A 16,743-nucleotide genomic window follows, 5' to 3' on the forward strand; every position below is an offset into this window, starting at 1 on the left:
TTCGTTGTAGTTTTTGAAAAGTGATTTCTGTTAAATAAAATATCTCCTTTTGAAGTGGACTCTGAGCTTTGTAACTTTACAGATCTTTTTTATGCTCAAACAGCAACATTACAGACTAACTAAAGTTGAAAAAGTGAAAAAGCATAATGGGATCCTTTAAAGGGGTCATGAAATGATAAATCAAAATTCCACCTAATCTTGATAAATAAGAGGTCACTCAATCTGTAAGTTTCAGCACTCAAACCTTGCTCGTTAGTCTAAAAACAGTTTATATTGAAGCCAATCTGCCAAAACGACAGCTCGTGGAATGTACCACTCTATTATGTAATAGTGTGGATAAGCACCGCCTCAGCAGAAGATCAACGCCTGCTTCTACATCGCTGCCTGTTTAGCCCCGCCCACCAATTCGCACACATAGTAGGTAAATGGTTATGCAGGTCTACACAGAAACCAAACGATAAACTTTATTTTTAATGAAGTGCTCGTTTACTTCCGCCACGCCTATTCAGGACAGAAAAAAAGCCTATTACTTCTAAATGATGATATTTTTTGATCTAAAAATCTTGATAACATTATAAGTGGACCTCAGAGAACAGTACAAAATAAAAAACAAAGGCAGTTCATGACCCCTTTAAACAAACCGATAGCTCTAAGATGAATCACAACATTATAGATATATATATATATTTTATATATAAATAAAAAATAATCAGAAAAACTGAGGCACAAAACCATGAAGCACTGTCAAGTGACATAAAAAAACAAATCTAAAATATATAATGTAAAATTTGGCTCACTAAATATATTGCAAGCATAATTGATCAATTTATTGCATTTAGATATGCTTACATACATACAGATCGAACGTTTGGAATAATTACAATTTTCTTTTGTTCATCAGAGCTGCATTTGTTTGATCAAAAATAGTTAAAACAGTAATCTTGTGAAATATTTTTAAAATTTAAAATTAGTTTTATTTGAATATATTTAAAAAATATTTTAGCCTATGAATACATGTTATGAATAATTATTTTTTATTGAGTAGCAAATCAGCATATCAGAATGATTTCTGAAGGATCACATGACACTGAAGACTGGAGTAATGATGCTGAAAATTCAGCTTTGCATCACAGGAATTAATTTACATTTTAAAATATATTCAAATAGAAAACACTTATTTTAAATTGCAATAATATTTCACAAATTTTTTTACTGTATTTTCGATCAGATAAACCCTTCTTTCAAAACTATTAAAAGTTCCTAATTATTCCAAACTCTTTGACCGCTATAGTGTAAGTTGTTTGGGAGTTATTATTATCAGCAGTGCATCATGGGAGTGGGCGGTCCAGTCGCTTCTGAGCAATTTTGCCGTAATTTATCACACTTACTTGTGGTTTGCACATAAACATAAAACATCATCTAACAAGCCGGGATTGGGCGGTAGGTCTGTGTTACTGTTAAAAATAATTTTTACTTCCGGAGGCCGGCTGTTGTGCTCTACTGCACAGCAATCAAACTAGGATGAGTTAAAGTAAACAATGTATTATCCGTACTCTGTGTTTATAAAAGAAGCCAAGAGGGTCATGGGTAAGGCTCTATTTTGCTTCTTTAAGGTTTAGAGAGCCATTACAGAGTCAGTTTCCTTCATTCCCAGCCTATATAAGGATACCTCTCGAGGGCTGTTTCTTTAATGGCGCTCTGGAGATTTACAAGGAGTTTGGTTCATTCACACAAGTGTAATTCTCCACAGAGCGCCAGGCCGAGCAGCCAGACAGACTTCCTACTCATCTACCGAGTTGGCCGTTGACCAATGAGAACTGCTGCGCTTTCACGCGGTCATAATAACAGCACTTCAGCCGCTCTGAACCATCAGAAGTGAAAGAGCTGGAGTTTTCCCTCGTGATAATCGTCTGGGAGGAGGTAAGATTGTCTTCCAAAACTATGTGACAATGATCATGGGAGTTGTGGGGCTGATCGTACTCGGGCTGCGTTACGCAGAAACACACCCTTTTAAGAATAGACGGGTCCAAGTTTTTGCAACACGTTCTTCCCTCACATTCCAACATTTTCCAGCGAAACTCCTTCATCCAAGGCAAACAGACTCTGAGACAGAAAACATGGTGTGAAATATGGTTTCTGCCATTATTTCTACAACAGGATCATATATTCTTATGAATAATACATGATGAATGAAGACAAGCTCAAGTTTCCACTGAGGTCGTCCTGTTAAAAAAAGTACTGTGGTAAAATCATGGTGCAGTAATGGTATGAAATGATAATATCACCATAGTACTGAATGATTACCATATTCATGGGGATCATATTTGGGGTAAGTTGTGTTTTTTTTATTAATACTTAAATTAATACTTTTGTTCAGCAAGGATGCATTAAATTGATCATGACAGTAAGTACATTTATAATGTTACAAAAGATTTGTATTTCAAATAAATGCGGTTCTTTAGTTTTAAACTTGCTATTCATAAAAGAATCCTGAAAACTGTCACATTTTTTTTTACAAAAATATGAAGCAGCACAACGGTTTTCAACGTTGAAATGTTTCTTGAGCAGAAAATCTGCAGATTGGAATGATTTCTAAAGGATCATGTGACACTGAAGACTGGAGTAATGATGCTGAAAATTCAGTTTTGCTTCACAGGAATAAATTACATTTTAAAATATATTAAAATAGAAAACACTTATTTTAATTTGTAATATTATTTCACAATTTGACTGTATTTTTGATTAAATAAATGCAGTCTTGGTGAACATAAGAGACTTCTTTGAAAAACATAAAAATGACTGACCCAAAACTTTTGATAAATAAAATCAATGCAAAAAATGCACATGAAATTAAATTCTCTTTTAAAATGCAAATCTATTAAGAGACGCTTGAAGAGCATTCAAACACATTTGATACAGCTGTTATATTGATTATACCAGATCCAAGTGAGTTTAGGGTAACAATGCATGGACAAAAACTCGATGACCCCATCTGTTACAGTCATATGCAATGAGGATAAAAATGTTTCAAAATAACAGCAGATTAAAATGCCCACATGCTATTTTTATGGGTGAAAATGGAAACGGATCCCGTTCACAAGTCTTAAGTGAGATCATTTCGCGGCTCTTGTGTTAAATCAGCCACAGACAGTGCTATTTCTACTCCACATTCATTCTTTCTTCTTTAACCTCAACATCATATTATTTATGATGTGCTGGGGTACATTAATTTTTACTGAATTACACAGTCTGACTAAACAGGATATCATCATGCATTGCAGAAGAACAGCTATTTAAGCCACGCAAATATTTTATGATTTAAATTCAAACAAATATTACAATTTGAGATTAACCTGAATAAGAACATAACATTTGGTTGCCATTGACTTCCATATGATTTTTTCCATACTATGGAAGTCAATGGCTACCAGCAACTGTTTGGTTAGTTTTGTTCAACACAGAAAGAAAATAAGATTTTGAACAACCTGAGTGTGAGAAATTGACAGAATTGTAATTTTGGGGCTGAACTATCCCTTTAAATGGTTAGTTCACCCAAAAATGAAAATTAGCTTGTGTTTTACTTACCCTCGAAGCATCCTAGGTGTATGTCTCCTTTTAAATGGGAATCGCATGAAAATGTCACTCTGAACGTAGGGCATTGATTTAGTGACATGCCATCCTCTGAGACAAACGTGCGTGGCAGGATAATACATTATGCCACTTTGACTGATGACCTTGTCTTCAGACACATCCATTCAGAGCACAGTTGCTTCTATGCGGTGTAGGATAAATAAGAGAAATGCTGATTTCTTTTGGTAATCATTAAAATGAGCTTGGCCTCCCCTTAATATAGTGTAAGGGTGATTTTTCTGGGACTCAATCGTACAAGCGCCTACACAATATGCTAAACACAAGGACTGGAGTGGTGGCATTTTTCTAGTCTTAAAGACATCCGGAGTCAAAGCTCGCTCTCAGAGAGAAAAACATCAAGCATTCCAAGTATTCAACATCTATGTCTACGTTTACATCAACACATATGTGTTACTTTAGATGAAGCTTTTATCCAAAGCAGTTTACAGGGTCACAATGTGTGCACATTTACTCTATGTAAACATTACTTATGTCTGTTGTTAACACATTATCATAATATAGCTGGGTTGTCATGCGACTGAGTTGTGACTTATTGGTCTGAAGTGTTGGGGTAAGAAAAATGTAGCAAAAAACGTGCTGTCCTCCTGGAGTCACAAGAGGTTAAGTGTCTTACTCAAGGACACAACGGTCACAGTTAACGGATCTACCCTTGTGGGGTTTGAACCTGCAAGCTTTGGTTTACCAGACCAGGGCTGCGTTTCCCAAAAGCATCGTAAGCTTAAGTACATCGTAGACCCATTGAAACCAATGGAGCTACGAACAACTTAAGCTTACGATGCTTTTGGGAAACGCAGCCCTGATCCTTAGCTACATATACTGTATAGGTCAATGATGCTTGTTTTTGTAGTCCAGATCTATTGAATTATATATATATAAAAAGGCAATTAATATGAAAAATGACTCTAATGCACCTTTTCTATGATAAATGTTTTCCATTTCTGCATTAAAATGTCCTTTTGATATTTTTTCAGCAGCTTTAAAGTAAAAAAGTCAAGATGAAGTAACCATCCAGAGATTATAAAGACAAAATGTTATTAAAATAATAAAATTCTTGTTGAAAGACATGTTGATTCTTCATAAGTAGCTAGGCATAATATTCCATTTTATAAATTATTACTTGTAAAAAAAAAAAAGAAAAGAAAATCTACGTAAATCAGCATAATCAAAGTAAGAAATAGTCAAATTGTTAAATATGACAATATTAAAAATCCTATTTTAAAATATTTTAATTTCTTTTCTTTAAAAAAAAAAATCAAAGAAATTAGGTGTTAAATTGAAATTAAAACTGTAATATTTCACAATATTACTATTTTACAGTATTTTAATCAAATAAATGCAGCCTGGGTGAGCATAAGACTTTTTTTTTTCAAAGCCTTGAAAAAAAAATCTTACTCCCAGTTGAGCTAATTTGATTTCAGATGTTAATACTATAATAAAAACTTCATCCAAATCAGTGAGGCATAACCAACATGCAGGAAGCCATTTTGTTGTCATGTGACAAGAAAACCATCAAAACAGACAGGACCTCATGACTGAAAATATCATATTTGACCTTTTAATGAAAAGTCATGTTCAGGTCAAATGCAGTAATCTTGAAGAAAAATTAAAGACATTTATGATTCAAACTTGAAAAATATATTTGAAGACGGATCATTTGACATTTTAGAGAGTTATTCACATTTTATGTAGAAAACGGCACAAACTTTTCTAAATACTACTTTTCCAAGAAGTTGGCACATTAAACTTTCTCCTTCTCCTTCCTATCAACCTTATTTGTCACTGACACATCTGCATTTGCATACATCAATGTCACCTCTGCTATTTGTAATGATGCTTTGGCAGAACTGCATGCGAAACGCTGAAACTGAAAAGAAATGGCACACACGTCAGAGCATGATCTAGCCTTAAATAAGCTCCAGACTCACCTGATCTGCGCAGGGCAGGCTGTGGACTGGGTAAACCGCTGCTGATGTGGTATGAGAAGCGCATGCTTTTGAACTGGCTGGAATAGGAGGATGAATTGTGCGGACTGGAGCTGATGAGATGCGCGCTCTTGGGTCGATTCAACTGCATCCCTGCCTGCGAAACCCTCACGCAGGCATATAGGACACAAGACGCGGACGATTTCCAGGGAACGGGCTTTATAATCCAGGTCCAGATATGAAAGCCGAATCTTCACAACAGTCCAGGTCCAAAACCACCAGCCACTCTCGCGTCCCGAGGTCGTCCTCTTTCCTGTAGATGCTGGAAAGGGTGAATCAGGCGGATCGATCCCCCTTGATCAGCCGGTGGACAGTAAATCCGAGCAGAAACAGCCATCAACGATCAGTTTAACCAGAACCACATACAAGTCCAAGCAAGTGTGATAGAAAGAACTCCCAACGCGCAATGACCTTTATGAAAACCAATCATCTTCTTATGGCATTTGCAGTAGTAGTGCTGCGGTCACAGAATGTACAGAAGCAACGAATAACGTTAGAAATTCATAACAGAAGATAATACCATTATAACATGACGCTTCCAAAGCGAAAGAGCTTCGAAGAACCACACTGGCTCCGTTAGTGACACTCGCGTTTTAAAACGAACTTTCCCATTTCATCTTTCCTAAACTTCTTGTAGCGGAATGTAAACGGCGCCGCATATTGTCGTTATTATTTGTTTCCTTTCGGTATAACCGTATCCAAAAATACGCACAGTCAGCTGCTTCAAACACAATCCACATTCGCCGTTTGAAAACTCCTCCGGCTGTCGGCGTGTATTTTAAGCAGGACCCCCAAACAAAACAAACGTTACAATGTCGCAACGTTCCATTGTTAGAATGTTGCAGTGTTACAATTCTTGTCGCTCTCCACCGGTTGCTCGTCTGTTCTTTTGTGGGACTCGACAACGCCAAAGTGTGTTAAACTGAAAACCACCTCCTCCTTCTCCAGGACATATGAAACCGAGCTTCAACCCCCTCTATCTCTCTCTCCTCTTTTCCCAAAGTCTGTTTCTCATTTTTTTTCTCCCTCTCTCTCCATTTCCTAAGGGTCTGTGCTTGAAATCTGATGCAAAGGAAAAACTTTCAAAGGATTTGAACGTTCCCCCTTCCTGAAAAGAAACCCATGTGTGTCCTAATCGGGAAGATCGTTCATATTTCATAAATTAAACATTTACACCCCATAAAAATATGTGGATTTTGGAAGAGCGCTTAAGTGGTTGTAAACATGGGCTCGTCCCATTTGACCTACATTGCACCAGTAGCTCACGTTGAGAAGGCTTCAAGGAGAGGAGGGAAAAAAACTGAACTTTTAACCAGTTTTGAATTTGGGTGGATCTAATTGGTTGTCATCAGGTTAATACCACTCCATTGTCCATAAAACCCTTAATAGCCAATGATGAATGCATTGTTTTGAGTGACACATTAAATTTAACTCCATTTAAGATCTTAATAATCAAAACCACAACATATCCATATCACAATAAATAAAAATGAACAAATTAAAGGAAGTAAATCAATGACTTTTTTCTTCTTCTTTTTTGCTTTATGGTAATTTGTAAAGAAAATATGCTTAATTTGTCATGAAAATGATATCACACAGCAAAAATAAATAAATGCTGGCCCTAATAGATGTCAATTTCTGTAAGCAATAAATAATTTATAATTTTTTAAAATTAATTTAATAATTTATGATCTTGGAGTAAAAAAATCTGACATGTCCATGACAGGTTTTGTGAGATTAACCCGGCTTCTTGCCTTTCTGTCAGCAGTGTGAACCTTCTGAGTGTGTTTTCCCATAAATGAACATGTTATGGGTGGAAAGGGCGCCATCAAATTCGGCAATGTTTATATAAGTTGAGTTCGTACAGGCTGAGTCAGTAGAGTCTGTCCAGCTGCAGGACTGAAACTCTTTACACGTCTCTCTATGCAATACATTTTTTGCATGTTTATCATCACTGCTTAATCATTGGAGGTTTAATGACATACAGACCATTCTAAATCCATTCCTGCATCTGTCATATATAGTACAGAATCCAATCCACTTTTAACTTAAAAAGAGCAAAAAGGACCTGCCCACCACTAACTACTGTGATGACAGTATTTGACTAAGGAAGGTGGTTTGATGAGCCCTTTCTATAATTGCTGGCGTCAATTACACAGTTTGACCATTAGATGTCAGTCTTGCTTATAAAGTCAGATACACACTTACCCTGCTGCGCTTGTAGTAAAGGGCAAGAAGTTTACAGAGTTAAACCTTCAGTTGTTACACTGGAATTTATTTATTGGTTTTGTAAAAACAACACATCTGAAAAAAAACAAAAACAAATATAATGTTTAAAAATTAAAAAGGAAGCATACATTCAAAATGGATAAAATGTCTGTGATCTTCCATCTTTCAGAGGTTTTAGATCTCTCTAATGATCCGGAACCTTTGTTATTCACTGGATCAGATCTTTAGATGGCAATCAAACCTTTTTCTGATATTCTGCATCAGTCCTTCACTCCTCTAACTTCTGGACCATACTAAGATTTCCGACTTCTCAGGCTATACCTCGGCTGTTGGGGAAAAAAATGAGAATACATTTGCATACAGACATTTTCAATCAAAATACAGCTGGGAAACACATGCCAAGCGGTTTTTGCAATAAACATCTAATTACTTTGCTAGCAGGGGCAGATTTAGTGAATTGGGGGCCCCAGGCAAAATATAGGAATGGGGCCCTATACATTTTCACACATTTTCCTAGATCAACCTTGACGTTCCTTTTTTGTTAAAGTGTCACACGTTTTAAACTCAACAAAATGGTAAAATACATATATCAAGAGCATGCTCACAGATGAGAACAAAACAGCTTGGATGAAGTGGATTAGAGCCCTGCACGAGTCTCAAATCGGCCCTAGCCCGTCTTTTTCCCCTTTTCCCAAAAAAAGCTTATACTACTGTTTCAGGTATTAAAATAGTTCAGTTTTGTGTGTAATGGAAATTTCGTTAATTTTTTTATAAAGTAAGTTTAGAAAAATGTTTGGAGCATTTTTTGTTCGTTAATATGTACGTTTTTTTTAAGTAACGGCCAGCGGCAGACAGTGAATTGATCATAGCCTATATGTTCAATTTAGTCTTCTCAAATCATCACGACTTGCCTAAAATAAAATCTATAGATATAAAACAGTTCAAGCATATCACAATGTTAGTTTAAGTGTTTAACCTAGATAAATGTGCGCTATTATTCACAAAATCTGCAATTTTCTGTCACTCTATGGATGTAGTAAAACACCCAGAGATGTAGCAGAAAACAACTGGCTCATTTTCTTTTATCACTGGCCGTAATTCTTATCTTGAAATCAGGATTAGGCCTTCAACAATCAACACCCCAAAATCAATAAGAAACCAGTATAGGATTTCCTTCAGTAAATATGATGCAGTGCGGTAATGTGTGTGAGGAACAAATTGAAATTTAAGTTACTCTCTAATAATCTTCCTGGAATGTAACCACGTTAGCTCATGGTAAGTCCGCCCCTGTTTGCTAGAAATGGATAAATATTATTGAGAAAAGTGTTAGAGATGTCTGTACATAGCTGAGAATTCAGAAACTTAAAAAATGACTGACAAATTAGGTTTTTGTTGAATGAGTGAAAATTTTCCATATAATATTATTTCACAGCCCTGCATTTTGGAAAAAAAAACCTGCTGATTTGTGGAAAAAAAGGCCTAATATTACCTAATTTGATGATGCGGTGTTCAAAAACTTTCCATCATGTACAGTTTTTCAACAAAATAATACTAAATTTAGTAACACACACACACACAGTATATATATAAAGCACTTATCAATAACAAAATCAAATTTCAAAACTAAAGGAGTGGAAAAACATGTCCAAACACTTACATAAACACAGGTTTATAAATAAGCTTTATTCACAAAATCTGCAATTGTCTGTCACTCTATGGATGTAGTAAAACACCCAGAGATGTAGCAGAAAACAACTGGCTCATTTTCTTTTATCACTGGCCGTAATTCTTATCTTGAAATCAGGATTAGGCCTTCAACAATCAACACCCCAAAATCAATAAGAAACCAGTATAGGATTTCCTTCAGTAAATATGATGCAGTGCGGTAATGTGTGTGAGGAACAAATTGAAATTTAAGTTACTCTCTAATAATCTTCCTGGAATGTAACCACGTTAGCTCATCATTAGATCATCCTTTCAAGATGTAAATTCAAAGCCACAAGTCCAAAATGAAAAAAAAAATCTAAAATGAAACAATGCATCAATGTCAATGTCCAGGGTCAATATTAAGTTCACTGTACTACAAAACGTCAAAAATTCATCCCTAATTATTAAATAAGCTTCTAAAGTTATTTACTTTAAAGTTAATAATCTTCCTGGAAAGGAACCACATTATAAAAACATTCCTATAAAATGAATACATATATTAATGTATGTACAGCACCTCATTGTCATCCACCAGCACACTGTATACCGTGACAGAAGACGTCCGTGAACGAGACCCTGACGTGTGCCGCTGACGTCTCTTCAGGGCTTCTGAGGTGCTCCGTGTCTCGTAATGTCTGGCTGATGACAATATCAATTTACATTGGAAATAGGATGTTAGTTCAACAAATTAGAACAATAACTTAAATATTACTGTGAACTAAACCGTATTACATAACCACGAACTACGTATCTTATTTAATTCATCTTTTGAGCTCAGGACACCTTCTGAAACATGCAGATAATTGATTAAAATGTCAGCTCTTTCAGAAGCAGCGCTTACTGTCCGGAGACGCAGAGAATGTGGACAGGGCCGCATTCACGGCGCTAGAGGGATGCAGAACAACTAAACTGTCATCTCTCTCTTCCCACTTGCTCTGCCAATGTTTAGGTCTGGACCTCTTCCATTCATCCACAGATGCCGAGAGACATTCTAGAAGGTATCATAAGAAAGATCAAGAACAAATTCTGGAACTAAACCCTTTAAATGTCAAGGTACCTGCTTCTCTTGGAGATACCTGCTTTTTGCAAGGCCTGCTGAAGATCAGAGCGAGTCTCTTTGAGCTCCTTCAGAATTTCAAGACTCTCTCGGCTGATATTGCGGTAGCGCAGAGCGAAGTACAGCAGAACAAGGCAGCCAATTAGAACCATGGATTTTCTTAGAAGACCAACTAAAAAGGCGATTTTCTCCTATGCAAAAAGAGAAAAAAAAATTTGCAATAAAATCATGATTTTGCTTAAATTCCACACTTTAAACCTAGACAACAATGACCACGTCAGTATTATGCAGTAGTCTTACCATCTGTTGAAAACCATGGTCCTCGCTTTCCAACACCGTCTTACAGATCATCCTTTCGAGGTATATATTCAAAGCCACAAGTCCAAAAAGGAAAAATCTAAAATGAAACATGATGCATCAATGTCAAAGTCTGAGTAATTTGATTAAAAGGGTCAATGTGACGTACAATGTACTATGAAACACATTCAAAATTTAAGAAAAATTGAAATAATTAAATTAAAACTAGCTTCTAAAGTTGAACATATAAGTAGCACAAATGATGCCTACTACGGAAACACTCAAACTTCAAAACTTCAAATTAAAAATAAATTAAATTCGCTTCTAAAATGTCTTTTTCCAAATTTGTGCAAGTTTCTGACGTCAGACAGATGAATAAATTTCAACATATGCACACATGATGCCTACTATGAAACACACTCAAACTTCAAAACTTCAAATTAAAAATAAATTAAATTCGCTTCTAAAATGTCTTTTTCCAAATTTGTGCAAGTTTCTGACGTCAGACAGATGAATAAATTTCAACATATGCACACATGATGCCTACTATGAAACACACTCAAACTTCAAAACTTCAAATTAAAAATAAATTAAATTCGCTTCTAAAATGTCTTTCCAAATTTGTGCAAGTTTCTGACGTCAGACAGATGAATACATTTCAACATATGCACACATGATGCCTACTATGAAACACACTCAAACTTAAGAAAAGAGAAATAAATTAAAATATGCTTTTGAAATGGCTTTTTACGAATTTGTGCAAATGTCTGATGCAAGATATATGCATAAATTTGAACATATTCACAATAGTGTCTGCTCTGAGGTGGGAATATTTGTCCAAGCAGTGCTGTTCCTGACTGTGTGTAGCACCTACTACTCTGCATATCGCAAGAAACGCTAGCAACAAACAGCTAAGATCCCTGATCATTTCAGCCTGAGTGGAACATTTCAGTGTGGAGTGCTTTGTGATCATTTCACAAAATAATACAGGCTGTTATTAAAGGATAGGACGGTTAAAAACAATGCTGATCTAACAAAACCTGCAACCTGAGACCAAAAGAGAAGCGCCAGTTCTCGTTTCACATGCAAAGAGGAGGTTTACATAGAAACATTATTTAAAAAAATAATAATAATGATTATTTTAAAAATAAAATATATATATTTAAATTCTTTAGAAAAGGGCCAGTTAAGGGTCATGAAAAAAATATTTAGGTAAAAAAAAAATTTAAAAAAAAGACCCTTTTACTTATTTCTACAGCATCATGTATTCTAGAAGCACTGCACTGACTGATCAGGTTTATACTCACCTTGCTCCAGCTGTGCGCCGGACAGAAGTCAGAAGGAAAGAGGCGCCAAAGCCCAGGGCATTGTAGAAGAGGGAACTAAACGTGTGCGTTTCAGACATAATGAAGCTCTGGAGGAAAGCTACACGGTTAAAGATTTCCGCAAATGCCACCTGCTGCTCCTGTGCAGAATGCCTCATCTCTGCAAACACATCTCTCAGGCCTGAAACATTTTAGCTCAGTGTGGATCACAGCACACAAGCAAAGAATGAGGTAAAAGACGAGACATTTTGAGGTCAAGCACATACTTCACTTTGATTGGCATTGATTGCCTCATCTCTACAACATGCAAAAAAGAAGACATTTCTGTCAGGCTGAAATTATCTACAAAACAGTCTGAATGGAGTCTGCATGTTAAGTGGTTAAGAGTGAATTAATTCCAGAATAAATTTAACTGCAGATACTTGCAAGAACTGACATAAAATAAGTGTAAAAAAGGAGTCAGCGATGACCTGAGAATCTAAATGATAAGAGAGAGGAGGATTGTGACATCTCAACCTGACCTTTGACCTTTACAGCTTGGAGCTGTAAGTAATTACAAAGGATGTATAATATATCGGTAGCATATTGGTTATTGGCAAATATTACACATTTTTAAATACTGAATATTTCAGTGTGCATGCTCATTTCCCCAAATATTACATTTAAATGAACTCTGCTATAATCTAATACTCATTTAAAGTTAAACATTAAAAAAATCAATAACACTGTAAAATACAATTTTATTAAAACTCAAAATGAATATCTATTTTTTGTACTGTACATTATAATGCAAGCCTATAACATGTAATTTCATTTTATATAATGAATTTTTTTTTATTTTACCATGACCTTTTCTTATTTAAATAAATGTATATTTTAACATTTTATTGCTAAAACTTTCACTTTCATCAGTGATTCTAAACCAGATATCATACTTCAATAAGCATACTTCCTTCTATTTTATGTATTGGCAATCACCTTGAGTGGAGTCTTGCAGGGTGCTCTTGAGTTCCTCTCCATTGCGAAGGATGCTTTCCTGGGATTTCAGTGCGGCACTTTGGGCCACGACCAGATCTTCGGCCATCCGCTGGGTGGAGGCCAACTGCTCCGCAACCCCCGCTGAACTCTCAGTCAACCTGAAACACAGATGAACATTGGCTCACATTAATATTTTATGCACATAAATACCTTTCATATTTAAAATAGGCATCTAGGGACCTTTGTACCGGTGAATGGTGTTCTCAGCTCTTTGTTGCCAGCGCTCACTCTGCAAGTAATGACATATACTGTGTGCATGGGTAAAAAACTCAGTGTAGGTGTTGAAGGCCACAGGATCCATGTCTTGGGTGCAGGTTTTGACATCACTATCTTCAGGACACTCTGGGAAACTACGACCTGACCTGCAATCAATTATTAGACAGAGGCAGAAGACCATTTCATGTTGAATGAAGTCAAAACACTGTGGCTAAACTAGTGGTTCTCATCTGGTTTGTTCAGATACGATCATTGACAGCAGAGAAAAATGATTCAAAATACAATGATTAAAAAATAATGTTAATGAAAATAAAATGCAAATAATGCATTTTTAATATACTGAATAAAATTAAGCCATATTAACAAATTAAGCCATATTAATTATTGATCTGTTAATATAGATACTTGCTGTTGCTTCAAATAAAATAAAAACATGATAGATAGATAGATAGATAGATAGACAGATAGATAGACAGATAGATAGATAGATAGATAGATAGATAGATAGATAGAACGATAGATAGACAGACATAGACAGATAGATAGATAGAACGATAGATAGACAGATATAGACAGATAGATAGACAGACATAGATAGACAGATAGATAGAATGATAGATCAATAGATAGATAGATAGATAGATAGAACAATAGATACAACGATAGATAGATAGATAGAACAATAGATTGAACGCTAGATAGATAGAACAATAGATTGAACGCTAGATAGATAGATAGAACAATAGATTGAACGCTAGATAGATAGATAGAATGATAGAACGATAGCTAGATCGATCGATAGATAGAACAATAGATACAACGATAGATAGATAGATAGATAGACAGACATAGATAGACAGATAGAACGATAGATAGATGGATAGATAGAACGATAGATAGACAGATATAGACAGATAGAACGATAGATAGATAGACAGATATAGATAGACAGATAGATAGACTGACATAGATAGACAGATAGAACGATAGATCAATAGATAGATAGATAGATAGATAGAACAATAGATACGATAGATAGATAGAACGATAGCTAGATAGAATAGATAGATAGAACGATAGATAGAACGAGACAGAACGATAGATAGAACGATAGATAGATAGATAGATATAGACAGATAGATAGACAGACATAGATAGACAGATAGATAGATAGAACGATAGATAGACAGATATAGATAGAACGATAGATAGATAGATAGACAGATAGATAGACAGACATAGATAGACAGATAGAACGATAGATAGATGGATAGATAGATAGAACGATAGATAGACAGATATAGACAGATAGATAGAACGATAGATAGATAGACAGATATAGATAGACAGATAGATAGACTGACATAGATAGACAGATAGATAGAACGATAGATCAATAGATAGATAGATAGATAGAATCTGAGTCCTGATGCAAAAGTAGTTGAGAACCACTGGTCTAAACTGTAGTGAAACACGTCTTTCCTACTGAGGAAAAGATCAAACTGTTTAAACTAAGACAAACTAGTTCGCTGGTCTCCCAGTCTGGGCTGCGTTTCCCAAAAGCATCGTAAACCTAAGATGATCGTAGCTCCATTGATGATAATGGTTCTACGATCAACTAGGCTTACGATGCTTTTGGGAAACACAGCCCTGGTCTGTTAGGGGTCAACATAAACCACTGAAGACCAGCGAACCTTACGCTGGTTCCACCTGTTTTTCAGCTGATCCCAGTAAAATGAACTGTTGACCTTTGCAGGTGGCAGTGTGTGAAGTACAAGGCGATCTTGCTCTGCACATCATCACTGAACTCTTTGCAGCTCGATTGTATTTTCTCCAGCGCTCGAGACCAGCACTCGCCATAACGCGGCTGCTGCGACAGTTCACGCACTCGCTGCAATTCAACGCGGCCCTTGTCCTCCAAACTACTATCGCTACTCACGGCACAGACAACAGCAGCGACGGCCAAAAATGCCGTGGCCCACATTGCAGACCGCGAGGAGTTGTTGGACACACAACAGAAGTGGTTTAAAAACACGCAAACCTTCAATAAATATTATATGACTAATAGGAAAACCCTATAGGAACACCCAAAGGTGTGAAGCCACCCAACACACAGCGTTCAGTTCAATTTGTGTCATTAATCGCCATGAACGGCAGTGGTTCCGCCTACAGGCTGGAGAATAGGTGACTGGCCTGTGGTTTTGCATTACTCCACGCGATGTTGTGGAGTAGATTCGATACGCGCGCAATCAAATCCACGTAAGTATGCTGTATGCTTTAAATTATGTTTAACCCTCGGACCTTGATACACCACAACAGATTCATTTCCAGAAATCAATTTCCTTCCATTTCTTAAGTGTTAAAAAAATGTAGGCTGCATTTATTTGATCAAATATATAGTAAAAACAGTACTGTTGTGATGTATTTTACAATTTCAGCATAATTACTACAGTCTTCAGTGTCACATGATCCTTCAGAATCATTCTATGCTGATTTGCTTGCTGCTCAAGAAGCAGTTATTATTTGAAAACAGTTGTGCTGCTTCATATTTTTGATACATTTCTTTTAATTAATTAATGCATCATTGCTAAATAAAAATAGGCCTATTAATTCATTTAAATCTTAATCCACTTTCTCTCTCTCTCTATCTCTCTCTCTCTATAACAAAAAATTTTTTTTTGTTCAAATGTGTTGACAACTGTTGGTAGTTTCCTGGTACTGAGAAGGAAATGTCATTTGTAGCACTGCATGCACAGTTATTATCAACATGTGCTGATCATCTTAAAATGACAAATATATGCTGTTTAATAGGCCTTGCTGATATATATCACTCTGTCGCTACTATTTTGTGTCTTACAGACAGGGTCAGAAATTAAGCAGTGCTTGGTGCAAAAAATGCTATTGAAAACGTCTAAAATGCCTCAGATTTAAAATATGGGGCTGTGAAATGTCTCAGTAGAGCATGCATCTGTTTATTTTTATCTGTTATCTAACATTGTACACATTTCATTATATTCTATTCTAAGTCTATTTAGTGACGGGTTTAGTATGGATTTAGTGCCTCTCAAGAAATTGTAGCTGTCAGATTTGTTTTGTTTTCGCTGTTTCAGATGCGAGTGTTGTTGAATACCCAAGCAAGTGTTTTTTGATTGCAGGAAGACGGGAGACTAAAATAAGCTCAGCTGAATGTAAGGAAACATTCTCAAGAACTCCAATCCACATACATACAAATCTCACCACG

General features: G+C 35.9%; 2 protein-coding genes across 2 annotated transcripts in view; both read right to left on the reverse strand.

Moving 5' to 3' along the window:
• LOC107743131 (FYVE, RhoGEF and PH domain-containing protein 1-like) overlaps positions 1–6,166 on the reverse strand; it is a 49,623-nt gene extending 43,457 nt beyond the window's left edge. Inside the window, exon 1 of the mRNA XM_016556255.1 lies at positions 5,577–6,166. Coding sequence (XP_016411741.1) covers positions 5,577–5,724 — 148 coding nt within the window. The 5' untranslated portion in view covers positions 5,725–6,166. The remainder of the gene's footprint in view (positions 1–5,576) is intronic.
• Positions 6,167–7,871: 1,705 nt separating this feature from the next.
• On the reverse strand, positions 7,872–15,702 carry LOC107743114 (uncharacterized). Its single transcript, XM_016556237.1, has 9 exons — positions 15,251–15,702; positions 13,475–13,648; positions 13,227–13,384; positions 12,231–12,429; positions 10,927–11,023; positions 10,646–10,817; positions 10,411–10,560; positions 10,087–10,208; positions 7,872–8,188 (listed from the first exon to the last, which is right to left on the reverse strand). The coding sequence occupies exons 1-9, from the start codon at positions 15,484–15,486 to the stop codon at positions 8,156–8,158; spliced, it is 1,341 nt and encodes a 446-aa protein (XP_016411723.1). The 5' UTR covers positions 15,487–15,702; the 3' UTR covers positions 7,872–8,155.
• Positions 15,703–16,743: the final 1,041 nt, after the last annotated feature.

This window comes from Sinocyclocheilus rhinocerous, unplaced genomic scaffold, assembly GCF_001515625.1.
Source record: "Sinocyclocheilus rhinocerous isolate Xijiao unplaced genomic scaffold, SAMN03320098_v1.1 scaffold797, whole genome shotgun sequence".
In the NCBI taxonomy this organism is placed as follows: Eukaryota; Metazoa; Chordata; class Actinopteri; order Cypriniformes; family Cyprinidae; genus Sinocyclocheilus; species Sinocyclocheilus rhinocerous.